The 23901-nt window shown below is 43.2% G+C and overlaps 3 protein-coding genes across 3 annotated transcripts; 1 reads left to right on the top strand and 2 right to left on the bottom strand.

Moving 5' to 3' along the window:
- Positions 1-130: 130 nt before the first annotated feature.
- Positions 131-10614, bottom strand: lipib (lipase, member Ib). The gene is made up of 10 exons (XM_083778317.1): positions 10479-10614; positions 6383-6774; positions 4389-4497; positions 4025-4126; positions 3150-3239; positions 2725-2892; positions 1917-2006; positions 1127-1235; positions 472-645; positions 131-259 (listed from the first exon to the last, which is right to left on the bottom strand). The coding sequence occupies exons 1-10, from the start codon at positions 10528-10530 to the stop codon at positions 175-177; spliced, it is 1371 nt and encodes a 456-aa protein (XP_083634443.1). The 5' UTR covers positions 10531-10614; the 3' UTR covers positions 131-174.
- Positions 10615-13780: 3166 nt separating this feature from the next.
- On the bottom strand, positions 13781-17611 carry LOC310867699 (stomatin; the record flags this gene model as incomplete). Its single annotated transcript, XM_083777818.1, has 7 exons — positions 13781-13957; positions 14890-15024; positions 15829-16032; positions 16251-16333; positions 16609-16681; positions 17298-17413; positions 17548-17611. 7 exons carry the CDS (start codon positions 17609-17611, stop codon positions 13781-13783), a joined length of 852 nt encoding a protein of 283 aa, XP_083633944.1.
- A 1642-nt stretch (positions 17612-19253) lies between these two features.
- Positions 19254-21079, top strand: LOC310867698 (SH2 domain-containing protein 1A; the record flags this gene model as incomplete). The annotated part of the gene is made up of 3 exons (XM_083777817.1): positions 19254-19424; positions 20213-20276; positions 20777-21079. The coding sequence occupies exons 1-3, from the start codon at positions 19282-19284 to the stop codon at positions 21077-21079; spliced, it is 510 nt and encodes a 169-aa protein (XP_083633943.1). The 5' UTR covers positions 19254-19281.
- Positions 21080-23901: the final 2822 nt, after the last annotated feature.

Here is a 23901-nt window from a genome sequence, read left to right as displayed (position 1 = left end):
GTCCCTGTTGCATCACCCTCTGCTGTCAAATGCTGTAGACTTGAACCCAGTGCAGTCAGCTTGAAGCGCCACGATGCCCTCTATAGAACTCATGAGATGGTTGGTCACTCTGTTCCTGTGGCGAGGGCAACCTCTGGTAGCAGTGGGTATGTTGGAAATGTTTGAAAAGGGGCCTCAAAGGTTCGAGCTACAGGGCAGTGGGCGGAAGACAACCTCCATGTTCTCCTCCATTATGATGTCATACCGGCACATCAAAGGCCTAGACTCGAGTGACAGTGGAAAAACAATAAGAACAAATTTGTTGTTGTCAATGAACTGTACATCATGAGTGAGGGTTTACCATTGTGATATGACAGCAGATTACCGTAGCCTATCTCTTCAAGTAAGCTCAAACAAGAATGACTCTTTCCATTCAGTATTATTAAAACATGAAACTAGATAAAGAAAAACTATCAAGGGAAATGAACACACCTGTCAGGCTGTTCTAGGGGAGTGAAGCGTATTTGTAGAAGTCTGATCTTGTAGCGAGGGCCGATCACATTGCCGGTAATGATGCGCACAGAGATTTTCTGCACAGGCTGCAGGTCTTCGTCAAACTGAGCCAGCAGACGTGTGGATGTGTACTGCTCGAACCTGAACATTTTACTGCGACAGAGAAACACGGAATTAAGATGAGCAAAAATATAACCATTCTGAATCACTGACATGGTTTGCAAAAATCTGGGCCAAAATGTAAGCAAGCTCTAAACTGCTTTGGCATAAAAGTGTTGGCGATTTGGCGTAGATTAGAAGAACATGTCACTAATTTTTGCTGTCGGGCAGAAACTCTCCAGATTTGAACTGTTTTTGTAAATGAACGCCCTGTTTGCTTGATCATACTACGGCCTCACACAATAGCATCAAAAGTAGCAGATCCACAAGCTCGAAACACGTTTTGAACTTGTAGATCTGCTACTTTTGCTATATATATATATATATATATAAATTATTATTTTTAATCCTGAAAAGTACTAGTTTTGGACACGTAAGGTTTCCACCCGACAGACGTCCTATTCAAGAAGAACTGAACTACCGCGTTAGAGTTCCAATAAAGTGTGTGTGTGTTTTAGTTGGGTATGAGACTCACTGGTCTATGCGTGTCTCTGTATAGCTGCGTCCACTATGCAGTCTGATGTAGATGACCCCCCAGCGAAGGTACTGGTTCCAAGTCACCATGTCCACTCTGTAGGTCGGCCCTGCCACACACAGGGCACACAAGGTAGTACACTCTCAACAAACAGCAACAGAGTACAGACCATATAAATATGGATTTGGCCCAAGTATTTCACTTCCTCCAAAGGCATGAATTACAATTAAGATGTTGATGCTGAAGTGAATAATATCGGACTGTTTATTTTAAAGTACAATGTTTCCCTCCTCCTTCGAGCCTCTTGAACTCAGCTGCACCTCATTGTTGCCTCACCTTCGAGTGTGAATAGTTTTTAAGATTATTTATGTACTTTGACACTAAAAGATTTTCTGCGTAATAGTCTATTTAGTTAATAAGCCTGTAAGCAATTATTACATGATCACAAATCGATAATCACAAATATTTTTGAATAATCACCAGAATCTGTATGCTATCAATATGCTTTCATCTGTTGTAAAATGTTCATACATGCATTTTAAAACATTTTCAAAAGTAGCGGAAATGGCCAATTTGAAGCTGCAAGCTCACAATGATATATATATTATGTATATAATTTTTTTACTACATTATTTCTTTTCATTATTTCGTCATTCCTTTATACATTTCCAAAAAGCCAAACAGAAATGAATATATGTGTTTTTAATGTTCAATGCCATACACAATCAAATTAAATGGTTAATCGTGATTATTTGTATGACAGTCGTCGGGTAAAATGTCATTGACTTACTTTTATAGGGCAGTGTGGCAGTGGTGCTGAAGAACACTTTAGTCTGGCCTAGTCGCTGCAGAGTGTCCTTCCACCTGCTCTGATCATATCCTGCAGATAAAACCACATTAGCAAAATAGCAATGATTAGCTTCAGTTCAGTGTTTCTCACTAAACTATACTGTTTTTGATCCTGAAAAGTAACTGTTTTCCACCCGACATCGACGAGAAGCTTGAACACCAGTGATTGTTAGATTAGTTTGTATATTGCCAGGCACTACATAATACATACATTGGTGGTTCCCAAACCTTTTAACCTGTGACTGTAATGACGATTTCCTGTATTAGCAGGGAGCGGTCAGAGGGCTCCTTGAGGAGGTCTTATGGTTTAGGATCTGTATCTTGGGGGAGGGAGTTGGATTAGTAGCTTGAGCCCAGTATCTTAGTTAGGGTACCTCCTTTTTATATTGCTTGTAGTATATTATAATATTGCGGAAGTGCCAGAACCCACAGGAACGTGCCGGCCCGATTCCGGCGAGCCGCCCCGCGTCCAAAACGGTTGAGAAATGACAGTTACTGTGTGGGTGTCCCGCTACTGTACCCTCTACTGTACTGTGCTGTCACTGTACTGACCCACAGGAATGCACCCAGGGTGCCAGCCCGATTCCGGAGAGCCGCCCGCGTCCGAAACGGTTGAGAAATGACAGTTACCGTGTGTCACACATAGCTCCGTAAGGGAGTGCCACTCAAAAATCCCCTCCCTGTGTGTCCGCGACCCACAAAAGGGTCCCGACCAACTGTTTAGAATTCAGTGCTTGTATTTCACTCACCGAGCATGGGGCAAGGGGCCGGCTTGAAGGCCTCGCACTGCAGGCAGCGCCCATCAATGAAGTCACTGTAGGATGCACAGGGGTAGCCTGTGATGCTGCAGGTGTGGTTGAGAGCACACAAGTACAGGAACACGGACCGCTGGTGGTCACACACGAAATACGACTTCCCTGTCGGATTGGAATGATTGAATGCTTTATTAGTCAGAAATGTAAACAGCACATGGTACAGTATAAGACATCGGGGCTAAAACTGTAACAGAAAAAGGTCCTCTCCTTGGGACCGATATTTTTTGGCTAAAACAATGTTTTTTGTTAAAGCAATATTCTGATAGTAATCATTGCTATAGACTGAGTGTTTGTTCAGTAACGGAGGTCTCACTAGGTAACACAATTTCAGACAATCAGGAGAAAGTGTGTGTCCTCACCTGAGAAGATGGTTTTGGGGCAGCCTGGCTGGTCAAACCCACCGTTTGCATAGTAGTCAATATGGCCATGTGCCCCGTTGAGTCCAAATGCTACACATAAGAAACGGAGAACACACATTGAGTGTGGTGTGGTGGAAATTTGGAATGCTACATTGTCAAAAGGTGGAATCACTATGCATGCAGTGTTGAATCAATCCGTTTTCATTGTATATGGCTTTGGCACACTCATAACTTGAAGGAGCTCTCGTGTCCTGTAGTGCATTGGTTCCCAACCTTTTTATACTGAAGTACCACCTCAGAAAATATTTGTGTCCACCATAATAACTGATGTTAAAATACAGGAGCGTAGACCTGCCCTTTTTGTTCCATAATGCTGCTACTCTTACAAAACTCTGTCTAATCACTAAGCAGCACAATTGATGATATTTCTAATGTGATTGGTCAGAACTACTAGCTGTAGTAATATAAATATTTCGTTCCACTTTTGTCTTTTGTCCCCTTTTTTGGGGCGACTCCTCTGAGTACCACCAGGGGGGGCTCAAGTACCACCAGTGGTACTAGTACCAGTGGTTGAGAACCTCTGCTGTAGTGCATACCACAGCTATGATGACTACAACTAAGACTAAAAAATACATTCGTCAACAAATATAAACTATACTAAAATGTTAGGGAAGGACTACTAGTGTAGAAGTGATGATGTAGAACTAAGACGAGACGTTTTATGCTTGGTTGCGTGTGGGTGTCGCACTCCGAATATAGCAGATCTTAGTCAACTAAATAAACTGTAGATTTAGTCGACTAAAACTAGATTAAAACCAAAACATTTCAGATGACAAAGTTAATTTTATTCAAAAGGCTACCATCTTGGTGCTTACAGTTCATGTCTGTGTGCAGCACATCCACAAACATGGCGTCCGAGGGGTCCAGCCTCTCATCTGTCGTAGCCCAGGTGAACATGGGCCCAGCGGGGTCCAAACCTAGGGGAGGGAGAGCATGGAGCATTATTTCAACTCTTATTTGCTTTCTTAAAGAACTCTACAATGTTGTAATGGTCATTCTCTGTTAATCACCATGTCATTCACACTATTTCTCTGTTTAAATTTTTTTTATTTGGGTATTTTACTATTTTGTTATCCTTTACCTTGTTTTGTTCTATTTCTTTTCTAACTTCATACTCAATCAATATATTGTTGTTACTGAGGTTTCCCCGACCCCTTGGTTCACATCTCCCCCACACACCTGTTATGCGTCCAATCTTTCCCTTCAGATAAGCTCCCACGAAGCCGGCCAGGTGAGCACCCAGACTCACACCGATTAAGTGGACGGAGCTCAGAGAGGCTCCCTCTTCCTGGATGCAGACAATAGAACGCTTATAATTTAGTTACCGTCAAACACACTACTAGTACTGACAATAGAAGGTTTATAGTTACTGTCAAACAGTAGACCTCAGCACCAAACTGAGCATTTAACCCATTCTGACCTGAGATCAGATTCATACGAGGTTTCCGCTGGACACACACTGGTCTGATTAACCCATTCTGACCTGAGATCAGATTCTAAAAATGTCAGTCGTTCTTCGTTTTTTTTCAAAAATAGCAGACCTACAAGCTCGTATCGCGCCACTCGGTGGCGCGATATGAGCTTGTAGATCTGCTATTTTTAAATAGCTAAAGCATAACATGATGCTGACACCAAAATGGGTGCCCGTTCAGAATGGGTTAAAAACGGCAGACATGAACACGAATAGACACTCGGCACTCAGTCCTCATCACTCTGCTATAGTGTTTCCAGCATAAAGTTAAAAAAAAAAAAAATCCTGTTAAAAACATATTTTAAACTCTGGGCATTTGGATTGGAGCACTTTGCGTTTTCAGCTGGGAAACAATGCTTCGGTGGACACTACTCAATAGAAAGGCTATAGTTAAGTTCAATAGGTACCCAAAACTCACTTTCACTTTTATTTATAAATTATAACTTAACCCGCAACCTCTCTCTCTCTCTCTCTCTCATTTTTCTGTCATTCTATTTCACTACATCTTATTTGTTTTTCTCTCACTCACAACCCTCTCTATCACAAACCGTAGCATTTGCATTATTTTTTTGCCACAACTTATTTCACCGTTACTCTGTCTTTCCTGCAGACTTAACAGATTACATCCTGCTTCTGTAGAACAGGACGTTTGTGGTCAGAGAAGAACACCCACAACTGAACTAAACTCTTATACAAGAGCGTAGATTGTCGAAAAGGTCATCTGCTGGATGCGAAGGCAACTCAGATGGTCTATGTGACTTCTGAGACACCAGGTCGACTGTGACAAACAAAACATGTCACATGCACTAATCACGCTGTTTCAACATAGGGTCCAGAATTACAGTTCCATCTATTTTACTGTCAATGTGGTTTTTACTGGACATCACTGTCTATTCTTAACTCCTCCTGAGTCTCAGTTCCAGTGACTTGAGTATGAACTTTTGAACTCATTTTCAGTAGTTTGTACAAATATTGGTAATTTGTAAATGCCAGCCAATCATTTATTTATCTCAAAAACTGATAGTTTTGTCATACAAAATCATTAACCCTGTGGTATCTAGAGGAACCACAATTCATTAATATAGCATAAGTAACTGTTTAGAACTAAAGAATATATAACATTTAGTTCAGTTGTCTCCTGCTCTGATAAACAGATCGAGTTGGGGCAGCTGCAGAGGTCTCTGTATGCTAAATAGATCTGGCTTGTTGATAGTGAGAAAATAGCCAGGGTTCCTACTGTGCTTTCTTCCTGACCATACCATAGGCTATATGGAGATGTTGTTCAGATTTGGTACAGGGGGGTTGAGACCATCTTTCCCTTTGTTGTCTGTCCTGTTTGCTATTTAAGACCCAATGAAATGTACTGTAGTGTGTGTCACTATCCCAGGCCAGAGGGCAGCAAGAGAGCTGATCTGTATTCTGTAAATCTGGACTCCAAAACATCACTCCATCTGCTGTCTGCCGTGTCTCACAACGTTCTCCGAGTGCTCTCCCAGTTATCAGTATTTTGCATGGTAGGACTATTCTGATAATTATATACTATACTGATAATTATCAGTGTTTTATTCGATGGCCTTGCCTGTATTTGGCCTTTGTGCCCTCAAAAACATTTACACGACCAAAGAGGCCTGGCCAAGTGGCCTTGCCCCTAAAACAAAGATGAAATCCCCAGGCGCCCCGACTCGCACACTCCCTTCCTCACCTGCATGGTCATTATGAACCCGGTCAGGTTGTGCGCGGCCTGCCGCGTGTTAGCCACGGTGGTGAAGTAGTTGAGGTTGGCCGCGCCGCGGTTCCAGTCCACCACGATCACGTTCATGTCCTCCTGCTGCGCCAGCAGCCGCACGATGTGGTCTATCCAGATGGGGGGCGCGCCGGTGGGCCGGTAGCCGTGGATGACGAAGGCGGTGGGCCGGGAGAGGTTGAGGAGGGGCTGGGAGGACAGGTGGTGGTGGTTGAGCTCGCGGCCGCAGTCGAGGTTTTGGCGGGTGTAGAGCAGCAGGCGCACATAGAGGCTGGTTCCCATTAAGCAGTGGGATAAGTCCAGGTCTGTGAAGTTGTCGCAGGGCTCGCCCGACCCGCTCTCCTCCTGGCCTAAACAACAAGCGAGAGGAAAAAATGCAATTAACATGTATTTTAAAGCTGTGAATGGACATGCTGCATGCAAAATCAATGTAGTCTTAAATCTCACTTTTTGGGGTGTTTTGATTTTATGCGTGTTTATTTTACACTGTGTGGTCTGTTGTTATTGAGCTATTCTATTCACTGATCTTATATGTTGTAGTGTAGTCTATCATGCTGCTCTTTGTCTCCACCAGGCCGAAGGCATGGGGGGAGAGTATGTTTTGCACTCTGTCCGTCCGTCCGTCCGTGTGTCCGTGAGCAGCTAATCTCGGCCACCGTTAACCCGGTCGATGCCAAATTTTGCACACACACTCCCTGGATGCCAACGATGAACCTCTGCCCCAAACTTTCCAGAACAGCCTGTTATAGCGCCACCAGGAGGCCGCTTTGTGCAAAACAAGTTTTTGCACAGTACACCTACAGATTTTGTCCAAACATTGCGCAAATTGGTACACAGTCTCTCTAGAGCCATTCAACGAAACGGGTCTTTCAGATTTCTCAGACTCCATCCTGATTGGTTAAGATTGGCTTCCAAAGTTCACAGGAGTGCTCAGTTTCAAACAAAATGCTGCAAATCATGAACACATCGCGTGATTTCCGTGAAATTGTGCACGCACATTCCCACTAGGCCGAGGAAGAAATGCCACATGAACAATTTCAACTCAGCCTCAAGGTGGCGCTATAACTGGCCGAAAAGTGTTTTTACCTCTAACTGCACGGATCTGTGGATAACTTTGTATGCCAACTCCCTAGTTTACTTTTGTTGCCCTTTTATCCAACCACCAGATGAAGGCAAGCTGCAATGACCTACATTCCTATCCTGGTGGAGACCTGTGCCCAGAAGGGCACTTTTTCTAGTTTACCTTGTTTCGTAAATCACTTGTAAATAGGTTTGAAAAAGCTCTATACAAAGATCACTGTGAGCTTGTAGATCAGCTTTGTGATACTGGCACTTAACTAAGACAGAATTAATCACGTTTCAAAGCTTTCCCCCTGAGCTGGACACACACATTTTGCTTTCATTCAGGTTTTGTTATTAATTGTCTCCACCAGGCCGAAGGCATGTGGGGAGAGTATGTTTTGCACTCCGTCCGTCCGTTTGTGTGTCCGTCCGTCCGTCCGTCCGTCCGTGTGTCCGTGAACAGCTAATCTCGGCCACCGTTAACCCGGTCGATGCCATATTTTGCACACACACTCCCTGGATGCCAACGATGAACCTCTGCCCCAAACTTTCCAGAACGGCCTGTTATAGCGCCACCAGGAGGCCGCTTTGTGCAAAACAAGTTTTTGCACAGTACACCTACAGATTTTGTCCAAACATCACGCAAATTGGTACACACACTCCCTGGATGCCAACGATGAACCTCTGCCCCAAACTTTCCAGAACGGCCTGTTATAGCGCCACCAGGAGGCCGCTTTGTGCAAAACAAGTTTTTGCACAGTACACCTACAGATTTTGTCCAAACATCACGCAAATTGGTACACAGTCTCTCTAGAACCATTCAACCAAACCGGTCTTTCAGATTTCTCAGACTCCATCCTGATTGGTTAAGATTGGCTTCCAAAGTTCACAGGAGTGCTCAGTTTCAAACAAAATGCTGCAAATCATGAACACATCGCGTGATTTCCGTCAAATTGTGCACCCACATTCCCACTAGGCCCAGGACAAAATGCCACATGAACAATTTCAACTCAGCCTCAAGGTGGCGCTATAACTGGCCGAAAAGTGTTTTTACCTCTAACTGCACGGATCTGTGGATAACCTGGTGGAGACCTGTGCCCAGAAGGGCACTTTTTCTAGTTCATGATGATGCTCTATTACTTTAATTGTTGTCGACTACAATGGAAACAAGCCGTCAGTATTTGCAAACTATTCAATCGATAAATCAAAACTATGATGGCCGCCCCTTCATGACAGAAGCCGTATCATTGACATCTTGACCTTGAGCAACACCAGTCAACTATTCAGCTCACTCAAAAAACAAACAAAAACTAAATGTAGAGTGACATGCAAAGGTTCACTGAAGTATAATCTCGTCAGGTCGTCTGTGCAATTATCTGGATTCTGTTTATCTCAGCAGAATATGTTTACCCTTCCTCTAAACATAGCTAGCATAATACTTGTAGATAGATAGACCTTTATTGATCCCAAGGAAAGTTCAGTGACATTTTTAATGAAAGGGAGCCTCCACTGAAATGGGTAAAGACAGTCTGCACTCTGTATGATGTGCTGCAGCATTTGCAATAGTGGGTTTGCGTCTGCGTGTCTCAATATCTACATGGTTTTTGAGCAGTACCTCCGCTCCATTACGCAGCTATGTGTGTCCTTACGTATGTATGTATGCGTTTCCCTGTGTCTGTCCGAGCATGGAAAGCTGCAACACCGTAACTCTGTCATTTCTTGAGCGTTTTTGACACGGGAAGGCTTGCGGGAACTGGGCCGGCCCCCTCGGAACGTTCCTGGGGGTCTGCATGTTCCGGGGACCCCCACGCGGTAATTCTGTCATTTCTCAAATACTTTTTTCCAGATATAATCAAAGTACAGTACAGAGCACAGTACACTGCAATACAGTACAGAGCACAGTACAGTACAGTAACTATAACAATGAATGTATAGTTGCACCGCTCAGTTCACACAGGTGTGATTTCTTCATTTCAAACAATGCATGGGTAAAGAGATTAAGGCCTGACGCGGATTCTACAAATGTCTTCTAAATACTTTTTCTGGATTGTTTTAAATGCCCGTCATGTAAAGGACCCACAACATTGTATTTGTATTTTCCAGTCTGGACCATGGTCTGGACCCCCATCTTGAAATATTTAGTTTGAAACAAATAAAAAATAGCAGAACTACAAGCTCATAGTGTAGTGTGTAGCGTGTACATCTGCTATTTTTGAATAGCCAATGTGCACAATATATAAAGCTAAAAATGCTTTTCCAGTTTTAATGTTACTGTCCCGGTCTACCGAGCTATATAAGAGGTGATCAGTGAACTGTAATTAGCACACAGGCCCCATTCTGCACTCAATTGGATCATGCAGCTATAAAAAAGACGGCTCATCCCGTTGCGTCTGTGTGTGTCTGTCTGTCTGTCTGTCTGTAAATCTAAACAGATTTTGTCTTGTTTTGGCCCCACAAGGGTCACGACAGTTTGTCACACACAGGACGAGGTCTTCCCCCTTTTTTGCTTCTTACACTAAAAATATATATATTTCTTTTATTTAAAGAAAAAATATTTTTTTTTCACTGGTTTGAGTCCCAGGCAAACGTCTAATTTCTCTTTTGGGTCTTGAGCTAAAACGTTTGGGAACCACTGCCCTAGACATCAACGAGCCCTTACACACAGACACACACGCTCCAACATTACACTGACTGACATTCACAGCTGTAATTGTCTCAGTACACCAAGAGTCTTTGGGGGAAACACTTACATGTATATATCTTAACCCGGCAGGGTTACCACTGTAACCTTCACTCACATAAAACGTACCAAAATAAGCGCCACTTCGCTATTATATAGTATGATATAATAAACGGAGGCACCAGCAGCAGGGATGATTGGCTCAGGACTTTCAATCTCATCAACAACAAGAACATCCAACAACAACAAAGACAGATCCTATAATCTGTAGGCGAGAGAAGCATTGAAGACAACTTTGCCAAATTGCTTTACCTTTGCAGAGCATGAGCAGGGCTACCAGACACAGGAGTCGCCAGGGGAACATCCTTCCAACAACTCCACCACGAAGGAAGACGAGAGAGAGAGAGTGAGTGAGAGAGAGAGTGGGGAAACTAGACCAGTGCAAGCATAGTCTGACAGGCTAGGGACTCTCAAGCCATGCAGAGAGAGGGAGAGAGGGGGGAGGGACAGACTAGAGCTCAGTTACAGTAAGGATATGTCGAGAAGGATGGAGAGATTCAGAGAAGGGGGAGAGATTGAAATAGAGCTGGGAACTGAGAGATTAAAGTGAGGAGATATAGCAAATATAGTAAAGTAAGAAATGGAAGTGAGCTGTTCATTTGTGGAAGCAGAGAGAACAGGTTAAACAGAACAAAAAGTAACACAAAACGAAATAACATCTCAGTGTAACAATATTGTGAAAAGCCAACAGGACGTTAGCCCTCAGGATACTACAGTAATTCCGATGCCGTACAATCCTCTGTATTACTGTTACTTAACTTTGAATGTGTACTGTAAACATTTACCCAAAAAGTGGACCCATAAAGTCTCAGTTAGATTAACACTGAGGATTGTATAGTGCAGTGGTTCTCAAACATTTACATTTCAAGTTCTCCTCTTAACTTTGGCATTATACAAACTTAAACTTCTCTGGTCATCCAGTCATCATGGCTGTGGACCCATGCTACCATAGGCTTAAATCAAACAGATTGAATGGTCCCAAGTTCCCAACTATCATGTGCCAGAAACGTCCGATATACCCACACACTTCCTATACCCTCACCCACAGCCTCTGTGCTCAATGTTCCGCTCATTCCATTGTTGTCTTGTGGCCTGTAGTATAGTTATATATAGTATCGCCGCAACTCAGATTTCATGTTAGGCCCACTTAGCTGAGGAAGGGACCTGCTGCAACTAACTGCATGCTACAGTAGTCGTTTATAGATCAAAAAAAGAAAGCCAATACACAATTCCAGCTCAATGAAACCCAGGCAAGAGGCAACCTCTCCCTTTCTGTGGAAGGTGAGAGGGTGAAAAGACCACCTACTGTCACCTCAGTTTAGTTACTGCCTCACCTTATGGGCGAAGTTACTGCCTCATTTAAGCGTGAAACCCTAATGACCATCCACGGTTAGTTACATATGACATACAGTACCTACTATATGACTATTTATTGGTACTGCATGTTTACAAAGACCAGAATAGCACAACTATAAGTAGTAGGTGGCAGCTGGCACATATGCAGCAGTAGTCGTAATCACTGAATATTGAGAGTAAAAGGTTTGATTGTGGGTTTAGTTTCACTGGCAAACATGGGAACCACACTAGCTTTGGTTTATAATAGCTCCACGCAGGCTCTGACCGCATGCTGCACCCAGCCCTGCCCTGCCCTGTAACTGACTACATTAAACGTACTGTACAGAGATAAATACATGTCATTTACATCAAGAGACAAGGGCCTCAAAAACATGTAAAGTGATGAAACTAGGCTGAAATTGAATAATAATGTACAGTATATTATGTACTATGGATTTGCCAAGGCCTTTGCCAACAATTCCAACAGACTTTGGAAGGCACGCATCCGGCATTTTGCCTGAAAACACCCGCACAGAAAGGCTTTCACGAAATTCACATCATACAGTATTTAGGTTCTTTGTCTTTTTATTCAGATTTTACTAATTCATACAGATTTTCTAGATTGTTTCATTTGGTTGAACTTGTGATACATTTACAGTACTTGACCTGTTTGTAAGTAATTGTAAACATGTTTCATAATGTGTCATAGTTATTTGTATGTATGGTGAGGGTTATGAATTCTAATTACTTACTCAGGGGCAGCGGTGGCCGAACGGTTTGCGGAGCGGTCTTGATACCGGAAGGTCGCCAGTTCGAATCCTCGGAACGGCACGTTAAAAATTACCACCGCTGAAGTGCCCTTGAGCAAGGCATTAAACCCCTACCATGAAATGTTCTATGAGCAGGGTGTGGCTGTAAACGAGCATCTCGAGCTTAGTCCACTTCCCTGGGTAAACAAAGAACTTGGCTTTGCTTACTTGATACTCTATTTCTTGTCAAATAGAGTAATTTAAGACTGTACAGTCATTAGGTTGAGAACCACTGGTCTAGAACTGAAAAGGCCTATTAGATGTCCTCATTCTCTTTCTCTTCCAATACTGACTATTAACCACTATATAATGTATTAATGATACCTAGGCTCCTAGTGCAGGTCAGTTTCTGCAGTTCATTCTGCTGCATTTACACACTTTATAATATGTGTTCAGGCCAGAGGTCTCACAGTGTTGACCAGGTGAAAGGCCACCTGAGGTCACTATGTTCTAGTAATGTTAACGAGCTTAACTCGGTGGCCTCTCATCAGTCATCTGACCCGGTGGTTGGATAACATAATTATTACAAAGGAGAGGCCAATGGGATGTTTCAATATCTACTGTCTTGCAATGCTGCCCTACAAAGCCCAAGATCTCTCCTGTACTGCCAATATAATAATAGTAGTTACCTATACAAAGAAGTACTTGCCACCATGTTGTTCACAGATGCAGCGCCTTGTTCTCCTGGGCGATGGAAGATCAGAGGGTGATGCTGCTCTGTTATGTAGTAAAGCGTAAAGCTACCTGATTAGGTAATCAGCGCTAAACCGGTGGACTTGAAAATATTAATCTTTCTACGCAAGGAACTGGAGGCATTAGGTAATGATGAACCCAACAGATCGTCTGCGAACTGACTTAACCCTTTAAGACCTGAGGCCGATTCTCGTATGTTGCTACATGCATGTCAGTGGTTCTCAAACGTTTTCATGTCAAGGACCCCCGAAATGAGATGTATTTGGCCCCCATCTAAAAATATTTTGTTCCAGCGACCCCCAGAAGCAAAGATTTTATTTAAAAATGTGTGCTTTAATGTACTCTTTAAAACTATATATTTGGAGATTAGCAACATTTTGTGGGGGGTCCCCAGATAACAGTGAAGTGACTTTTAAGACCTTTTTAATACAAAAAAAAAGAAAGAAAGAAAAGGAAAAACACCATTACTACATTAAAAGTAATCAACTATAAAAACTGGTCAAACATTGACCAAATTGTCAAATAATATAAGAAAGAGGCAAAAAAGATTGCAGGCGTTGTGAGCTTGTAGACCTGCTATATTCATCTGTGGAACAGAGTCAAACAAAATGTAATGCCTCAACTCTCACAATTCCAAGTGCTTGTCAGGTGGCCCGAAAAGGTTGAGAAAACACTGCATTTAAAAAAAAAGAAATCCACCCCTAACATTCTCCCTGGCTATAGGAAGGCCTCCAGGAGGTCTATGGGCAAGGGGAACACCACGGTGGAGGTGTGTTCCGAAGCGCTGGAGGTCAGGGTCTGGAGGTAGCGCAGCTGGAGGGCCACGGAAGACATGCCCGACGCCGCCTCCTTGAGGGCCCGGGACGCCTTCACCTCGCCCTCCGCCATTATCATCTGACACACGGACAGACACGGAGAAAGATTATGTCTAGACAAGCCTAGATTAAGCTTTGGACGCAGATCTTCCGACTCCACCTTAGCCCGTAGCACTGTCTTGACGACCTTGCAGGCTTATGCATTGCAAAGATTAAAATGTACGGTAACTTAGATAGCAATGTTGTGTAGACAGATGCCAGGTCCATTGTAGTCCTGGCATCCTATAGTGTGTGTACATTACAGATTATTGATTTTTTTCCCCCCTTGATATTATACTGTTTAGACTGAGAATAGGTTCTTCCAGGGGGTCTCCAGCAAAAGTGGTTAATGTAGTATCACAATCATTTTAACCACATTAACCATTAATATGTTGGCTATTCAAAAATAGCAGAACTACAAGCTCTCAACATGTCACTTTGTGCCGCACTGCGAGATTGTACATCTGCTATTTTGGAACATTTTTGAAAGATATCGAATATATTTGGAAAAGGTTTAATAGTCTTTTAATAACCTTTTCAGATGGGGGTCCGTGGCCAAATACATATCAATTTTGGGGTCCTTGACTTGAAAAGGTTCGAGAACCACTGTCCTCATAATTAGCCCCTTTTGTGTGTTTCATCTCTGTTCATCTCACACAGGGGTGAAACTATACTCTCACCGGGCCGACCACTTTATTAGTCACACTTCACTTGTCCAACTGCACATTAATGCACTTTGCACATGTCTTATCAGACAATGGCACGGCAGCAGCTCAATGCATTTAGGCATGCACACACGTCTAGAAAGACTCTGAGAAAGAAATCTGTTTACTCTATTGAGTGTATGTGTGTGTGACAGTGTGTGTGTGTGTGTGTGTGTGTGTGTGTGTGTGTGTGTGTGTGTGTGTGTGTGTGTGTGTGTGTGTATGTGAGTGCGTGCGTGCGTGAACGCGTGCGGCATGTACAGTGTACCTTAGCTCTAGCCTCCCGGGCAGCCTCAGCCTCTAAAGCCATGCAGCGCTGCAGGCTGAGGGGAAGGCTCACGTCTTTAAGCTCCACCCTCTCCACCTGTAAGCCCCACCCCATGGCCGTGGCATACAGAATCTCCTGTGGGGCAAATGAGAACCGAGGAATTAACAACAAAACATCAAGCGGGGTCCTCACGGACTACAACACACACATACATGAGTCCACGCCGGCACAACGCTCCACACGTCCCAAACTCTTCTCCCTTCTGGCTCCAAAACTGTGGAATGCACTTCCCATTGCAGTCAGAACTGCAGCATCACTCCCAATCTTCCGCCGTAGTCTGAAAACCCACCTTTTTAGACTCCATCATGGCCCATAGCACTTACCCTACCCCCTTAGATAGCATTTTTTTTTTTTTTTTAAGATATTTTTTTGCGGCTTACGCCTTTTATTGATTTTTGAAGGGACAGACAGTAGGCTGACAGGAAACGGGAGAGAGATGGGGGGATGACATGCAGTAAAGGCCGTGTCGGGTCCGGGAGTCGAACCCGCGGCACACTGCGACTGGATTACCAGTCCGGTGCCCAGACCGTTACGCTACGGCCTGGGCCTAGATAGCATTTCTGTAGACTTAGATAGCATCTGATACAGACTTATAGCATGTTATGTAGACTGCACTATAATTGCATTGTATATAGTCATAGCATGCCATAGTACATATGTATAGCATACAACATAGTAGTATTATATATAGTTTATATGTATAGTCTCATAATATAGATATTCCACTGTTACTTTCTTAGCTTACGCATGTTTTATGATAAATGCTTTTTTGTGATGTATTCCCATGCTTTTGTTCTTGCTTATTGTAAGTCGCTCTGGATTAAGAGCGTCTGCTAAATGCCTAAATTGTAAATTGTAAATTGTCCACGTATCACTCACTTCCATTCTCTGTGCGACAGCCTTCCTTCGTGCGAGTATGTCTGCCAGTGAGTACATGCCCAGGGTGGTCCTTAGGGTGGTCTCTGCCAGAGTGTGTGTGGCCAGGTGGCTGTCGGCCAACCTCGTCACCCAGAGGCCTGGGTCTAATACTCGATAGAACATGACGGCATCCACACTCAGTGGCACTAGATCCGCAGTCAGCACCTTATGGGCGAAGGAAATAATCACCATTTTAATAACTAAGGTTCACTTTAGCAAATACTTTTAAATTAACATTTGCAAAAAGCTTTGCATGCCCTAAAAGCAGTCGTTCTCAAACTTTTTAGTTGGTAAAAGAGTCTTATGGGTATAAAGACCAAGTTTGTGGTCAAAATGCAGACTTTTCTTTTTATCTTAGTTTGCTTTCTTGTTATCCTATTGACCTGTTGTCGTGAAGTGGTGAAGGAAATAGTTCTTAGATCCACTATCTCGATGTCATCCAGCCAGGGGATGACCCAGAACAGACCTGCAGAAATGACAAGAGTCCATCCGAGTTGAAACACACACACACACACACACACACACACACACACACACACACACACCACTGTGTTCAGTACTCGCGAGTAATTAACCCCCTCAGGTTCAACATTGATGAACTTTTCCATCAGCTACATCAATATGGCGCATGACAATAGAGTAGCTTTTTAAGTCAAATGCTGTGACCACCACCATTGAACCTGCCACACTGCAGGAGTCCAGAGAGGTGATGGAGGAGATGAAACCTTCATGGATTTATACCTGGTCCTTTGGCACGTCCTTCGAGGATCCGACCCAGCCGGAAGATAACAGCCCTCTCATACTCCTGCACCACCTGTTGAAGAGAGGACCACGACTTGTCAATGTACATAAACCCGCACTATACCTACATCTGCTGTCATGGAGAGTGAGACCATGCAGTGTGGTTCATTCACGCGCATACCGGTACACCTGCAAACACGCGCACACGCATCGCATGCACACACGCAGGAGTAGGCTGTATAGTATAGCCTACTATGAAAAGGGGACTGCCACTCCCTTGTCCCCCACTACCCCTGACTGTAAAACGAATTAACTAGTTTATAATGAATTAAAATTAAGTTATATTTGTTTGAGTGGTATATGTGGGGTGTGTCCTGAGTGTCCTCAATATGATTTAAAATAAATGCATGCATCAACTCAAATTTGTGGAAACGTTTATATCAAACTGGTGAGCTATAGGGCTTTAATAGCAATACTGTGTTCTGTTCTCCAGAAAAGGAGATGTTTCTTTTTAAGTGAGGCATGATGATGACATTTAGAAAATATGATAGGCCCAGGCTACTGTACTGGCTAATGTGTGACATATTTACTAGTAACTATAGTCCATCATCCATGAATGGACTATTACATTTCGGCTCAGAATCAGAAACTCATCGACAACAGGTAGGTTTTCCGACATCAACTCTCACCTTGAGACAGTCCCAGACAGTGAAGGGGAAGGTAACAATGATGAAGAGGATAGAAAACGTGGTCAAGATGGTCACCAACACGTCTGCTGCACGCTGACTGGGCCCTTTCCTTACATCTATTGAAAACAAAGTGGATTAACTGGCCATTCATTAAGCGACCACCACATTAACGCGCAGTGCGCTAGCATAACGGTACAGAACGGAATGGATGAATGAAAAGTATGAGTCACTTCACGAGAAATTCAAATACCTTTGGCGGCTTCGTCAAATTCGTCGACATCGCTAACTCGATTGCCGCGTGTCATCAAATTCATCTTTGAAGAAGATTAAATGTGTTTGTTTTTCACCATATTTATGACACCACACTGTGGATCCAACAACTCCACTCCAGGCTAATCTGAAATCTGGCCTAATTACTTCCGCGTCACGTTGCTTAGCAACGGCGTCTCATTTACGACCACGTGTTGTTGTTTATTTCTTCTGACAGAAGAACTGCAGTAGCCTGTGTCTCGGTTTGAAATTGATGAGTTGGTGCTTGAGCGGGCCTTAAGGGGGCGCCGCACCCCCATTAAATGTTTTAATTCACACATGCAAGATGTTCACTTAAATACTTAAATTAAGTCTTCGATTGTGTTACATTTATTTATTTATTTATTTATTTTACAGGGACAAAGCTCATTAATCAACATGTCAGTTTTCACATCAATGTAAATGGGCCAGAGTTAGCCGAAGCTAAATTTCATTGATTGATCTGATCTGTTCCTATTTTAAATGGTCGTTTGTACAACTTTATGTGCGTCCTCCTGATGGTATAGTGGTGGACATAGGCTTATGTGCGTCCTCCTGATGGTATAGTGGTGGACATAGGCTTATGTGCGTCCTCCTGATGGTATAGTGGTGGACATAGGCTTATGTGTGTCCTCCTGATGGTATAGTGGTGGACATAGGCTTATGTGTGTCCTCCTGATGGTATAGTGGTGGACATAGAGGCTATACTCAACACACCAGTGTTTATGTGCGTCCTCCTGATGGTATAGTGGTGGACATAGAGAGGCTATACTCAACACACCAGTAGGCCAGCTTTTACTTGATCAAAGTAAACTTGCTCCTTTCAAATATGACAACTACTACAAATTTAAGTTGCTATGATCAAATTTGTAGTTGAGTTGAAGAACTGGCCTAGTCGTTTTAATCAATTGGGCCTACGTAATATTATCAATGCATTGCTGCATTAAAATTTGGAGATTTAATATATTCCAGACATTTAAAAAATATATCAGCCAGGCTAGTGAAAATAGCAGATCTACAAGCTCACTTGAGATGCAACGTGAGCATCTCAATTGAGCTTGTAGATCTGCCATTGAAAGTGTTTTTTCCGACATTTATTAGCTTTTTAGCATTTTTTTTTAATTTCAGACAGTTAATGATAAAGATCGGCATCCATACTCAGTGGAACTAGATCTGCAGTCAGCAAAATGCAGACTTTTCTTTTTATCTTAGTTTGCTTTCTTGTTATCCTATTGACCTGTTGTCGTGAAGTGGTGAAGGAAATAGTTCTCAGATCCACTATCTGGATGTCATCCAGCCAGGGGATGACCCAGAACAGACCTGCAGAAATGACAAGAGTACACACACACACACACACACACACACACACACACACACACACACACACACACACACACACACACACACTTCCTGTGGAACTGTGGCTGAACTCTTTACTTTTTGTTTTGTTTCTGTTTAGTGCAGGAAACCAGAGTGTCTGCAAATCTGCCACTATAGTTTGCTCATTTGCCTTTGTCTTCCTGGCCTTATAGGGGAAGCAAAGACGAAGGAGAGGACAAAATAAACAACCAAGACGTGCATTGGAACGAGGATTATAACACTGTCTTCAACAATGCAGAGAGATCCTTATGCAAGTTGAAAGGCACGTTTGTGTTTGAACGTGTGTGTGTGTGTGTTACACTTTACTCTGGTAGTCATGGCAGCATCTATGCCACTGTGCTACCATGGTGCCCTCACCAAGCAGGAGGGAGAAGAGATGCTCGCTAAGAAGAACAAAGACGGAGCCTATCTTATCAGAGACAGCGAGACCATCCAGGGAGCCATGTGTCTGTGTGTCTAGTGAGTATATTATACACCCCCAGATGTCTTTTAACTCTATCTTTTTTGCACACAGTTAACATCATCATTACATTCTCAGAGAGTAAACAACACTGATGATTTTACTGTGCACCTTTATTATGCCAACATGATATCCCATTATTCCGAGCCGTTTGGTTATTTTGTTAAAACACCATTAACTCAAGATGCAACGTTTCATAGCGTGATATCACCTGATGAATGTATGTATCTACCTTTTGTCCAGCAACAGCAAAGAACTGGATGTGTGCCAGCCACCTGCTTTTTAAACTATTTAGGGCTGGGTAGACCATGAAAATAAGAAGAAGCTATGGATCAGTGAAGAATCACGGAGCCTCGTAGAACAAAATACTAAACAATTTAGACTGAATAGTACTAAGACTAAATGGTGTGTTATTTAAAAGACTATAAGACTGAATCAAAATCAGCTGAAAAAGTTTACACTGGGTTACACGTTCCGAAAGAATCAAGAAGCAATTAAATAAAAGTTTTTAATTGGATCAGGAGGTGCGATCTGTGGGCCAATGCTACTGGGACACAAGCCAGGGCTTGATCAACCCTGGCTGGGTCACCTGAGGGTGTATCTTTTCACTCCAATCCGATAACTGAAGATGAGGAATGCGATTTTAACAGAATTGCAGAGATCACACAGTATACGGGGAAAAAAATGATCTTTTACTGCGTTAAAATGATCTTTAACTGAACCCTAACCTCCAGGCCTTGACTCTTCTGCACAATTTGTTTCCCTATGTATGTATCCCTGTCTGCAGCAAAAAGAAGTTGGTGTATACCTACAGAGTGCTCCGGACACACTCTGGAAACTACACTGTTCAGGTACACGCACACACACACGCACGCACGCACACACACGCACGCACGCACACACACGCACACACGCACACACACACACACACACACGCACACACACGCACACACACACACACACACACACACACACACACGCACACACGCACACACACACAAATGCTTAGCTCATTATTCCAACACGTAATCTTCACAAAATATGTCTTTGTTTTATTGCAGTGAAATTATGTGTAAAATCTGTAGGCTACTGAAACAGTACTTGTTTGATACTCATTACCTAACCTAACCCAGGGGTTCCCAAACCTTTCAGGCTGTGACCCCACAAAATAATCATATTACCATAATTTGGGCTAATTTGGGGACCCCCCAGTTTGCGAACCACTGACCTAACCTATAAGCATGTCAACATATTGGACCTTACACTGTATGCATGCCAACACATACACACTACTTGAGAGACGATGTTGTAACAGCTGGCCAACAAACAAACCTTTCCATTCTCTTTGTAGACATCAGCAGGTGTGGAGGAGAAATTCTTTAAAACCTTGGACGATCTGATCCACCACTTCAAGAGAAAGGACCAGGGCCTGACCATGCATCTGCGCCATTCTATCAAAAGAAAGACTGCACTGCTGATCCGCCAACCCAGAATAGAAGAGCCCCCATCCACAATACAAGAGTCCCTACACAAATTAGTTGAGGAACATGTAGAGAAGACACGGTTGCAGCTCGGACAACTACAGCCTCTGGATGACGATGAGTGTGAACTATATGCAAGTATGTCACCTATTTCGACGCATATTATAGCATGACATTCCCTTCACTGAATAGGAAGTCGCAAGCTTTTATTGTCTCTGCCAGGCTGGATGGTCCGAACACCGGATGACAGGAGACGTTTTCGTCCCTGTCAGTGTTTCTGTGTCCGTGTGTGTCCGTGTGCGGTGTGTGTCCGTGAGTGTCTGTGTGTGCATTCACAGTTCACACATGTACAAATGGAACATTCCACGTTTAGTGTATGTGGTCATTTCAGTTTTCATGTTTGTTATGTTGTATGTTTATCTTGTTTCTCCCAGTCAGTGATGTGTAAGAAAACAAAGAGCCCACGGCCCATGCTCTGTCTCTCTGTCCCGTAGATGTAGATGTAGAGAAGACACAGCAGCAGTTCGGACAACTACAGCCTCTGGTTGACGATGAGTGTGAACTATATGCAAGTATGTCACCTATTTCGACACATATTATAGCATGACATTCCCTTCACTGAATAGGAAGTCGCAAGCTTTTATTGTCTCTGCCAGGCTGGATGGCCCAAGACTATGTTTTTGCCTGTGTGTGCGTGTGTTCATGTGCGTTTGTGTGCATGCACAAATGTAACATGGAACATTCCGCATTTAGTGTGTGGACCTTTCAGTTATCATGTTTGTTATGTTGTTTATCTTGTTTCTCCCAGTCAGTGACGTGTAAGAAAACAAAGAGCCCACGGCCCATGCTCTGTCTCTCTGTCCCGTAGATGTAGATGTAGAGAAGACACAGCTGCAGCTCGGACAACTACAGCCTCTGGTGGACGACGATTCTGGAGATTATCAAAGTATGTCACCTATTTATGCACACATGTGCATAAATAATATATTTATGGCTTGACAAGTTGACATTCATTTACTTACTGAATAGGAAGGCACAAGCTTTTATTGTCTCTGCCAGGCTGGATGGCCCAAGACTATGTTTTTGCCTGTGTGTCCGTCTGTTCATGTGCGTTTGTGTGCATGCACAAATGTAACGTGGAACATTCCACATTTAGTGGACCTTTCAGTTATCATGTTTGTTATGTTGTATGTTTAGCTGTTTCTCCCAGTCAGCTCTGTCTTTCTGTCCTGTAGATGTTCCTGGCCCAGAGGATTATGTTGATGTCCTGCCCCCCTGACCCAGCAGCCCATCGCTGACCTCTGATTCATCACTTGGTGTGGCTGAGGTGTTATCGTCACCATTGATGAGGAAATGCGTCAGACTTTTAGTATTAACAAAAGGACGCTTCCAAAGGAGACAAAAGTTGGAAAACACGTTTAAGCAAATTATGTCTTTGGTTGACCATATTGACTGGACTGACTGTCAATGGCACAGTTAGGTCTTTAGTTTTCAAATCGGTTGACAATACAGTAGGCTAAGTGAATTACAGCTGCTGCAGTTCTTTGGAAGTGTTTATTTATGTCTGTTGACAATGCTGTTTCCAAATGGCCTAAGGTGCCAAATAGTACCCAACCCCCAATATTCCATTTCATGACATACACAGTGGTAATTATACCCCTTACACCACCAAGTCTTCAGGTTCCAGTTCGGTTCAGGTCTATTGCAGCTAGCTTGGTGTTACGAAACTCAGACTAACTGACAGAGGGGTTTGTTCTGTTGTGCTGACTTCTCAGACCACATGCAGTTACTCCTTTTCTCATCAATCCTGCGCTGGCCGCAAAAACAGGATATCTGACAATGTTACATTGCTGTATGGGGGAAGGGGGGGGGGTTCATTGCAGAATTGTCGGTACATTTTGCGTCTGAAAATAAACCAATACTTTTTTTCAAAATGAAAAATCTCTATTGAATGAGGCTTTAATAATAATACTAATTAGATATACTAGTAATTATATGTTGACAAACAACAACACATGATGAACAAATGTGGTTTTCACAGCTTTTAATGACAGCAAGTGTTTGTTGATGGAGCTCACCAAACAGAATCAACACGACAAGTAAAGACAACAACCACACACACACACACACACACACACACACACACACACACACACACACACACACACACACACACACACACACACACACACACACACACACACACACACACACACACACACACACACAAGCCGTTTTTGCAATGAGGATAAACTGACACACCCGCCACATCTACAGAGTAAGGCTGAGTAGAGTACGTACTGTCAAGGCAATAACTCCTAGAATAGAGCTAATAGTGGCACAAAGGCCAACTATTAAGTTAAAATACGTGGTAGGTATAGGTGGTACAGAGGTGCAGGAAAATGGATAATTTACTGCAAGCCAAACACAATATATAACATATGGGTTGGTAAACTAATCTAAACACAGCCTACAGGAAGTGACAAAAAAATGTAGTAAGGTACTGTCAATTACAGTACCAAATAAAAAAGGACATAAATGATGGGATGAAAACACATTATATATACACACGAGATAGACAAGGTTAAAAGAATAACAGCAAAGTAATTCAACCCAGTAATGGTTTTATATCAAATGCCTCATTGAGCCTGTGAGGAGCCATCATTTTTGTCCATATGCTGTGTCCTTTTTATTGTCTCCACCAGGCCGAAGGCATGGGGGGAGAGTATGTTTTGCACTCCGTCCGTCCGTCCGTCCGTCCGTCCGTCCGTCCGTCCGTGTGTCCGTGTGTCCGTCCGTGTGTCCGTCCGTGTGTGTGTCCGTGAGCAGCTAATCTCGGCCACCGTTAACCCGGTCGATGCCAAATTTTGCACACACACTCCCTGGATGCCAACGATGAACCTCTGCCCCAAACTTTCCAGAACGGCCTGTTATAGCGCCACCAGGAGGCCGCTTTGTGCAAAACAAGTTTTTGCACAGTACACCTACAGATTTT

This window comes from Protomyctophum parallelum, assembly GCF_964188405.1.
Source record: "Protomyctophum parallelum genome assembly, chromosome: 12".
NCBI lineage: Eukaryota > Metazoa > Chordata > Actinopteri > Myctophiformes > Myctophidae > Protomyctophum > Protomyctophum parallelum.
Note: the sequence above shows the minus strand (reverse complement) of the source record. Positions and strands in the feature narration are given on the sequence as shown.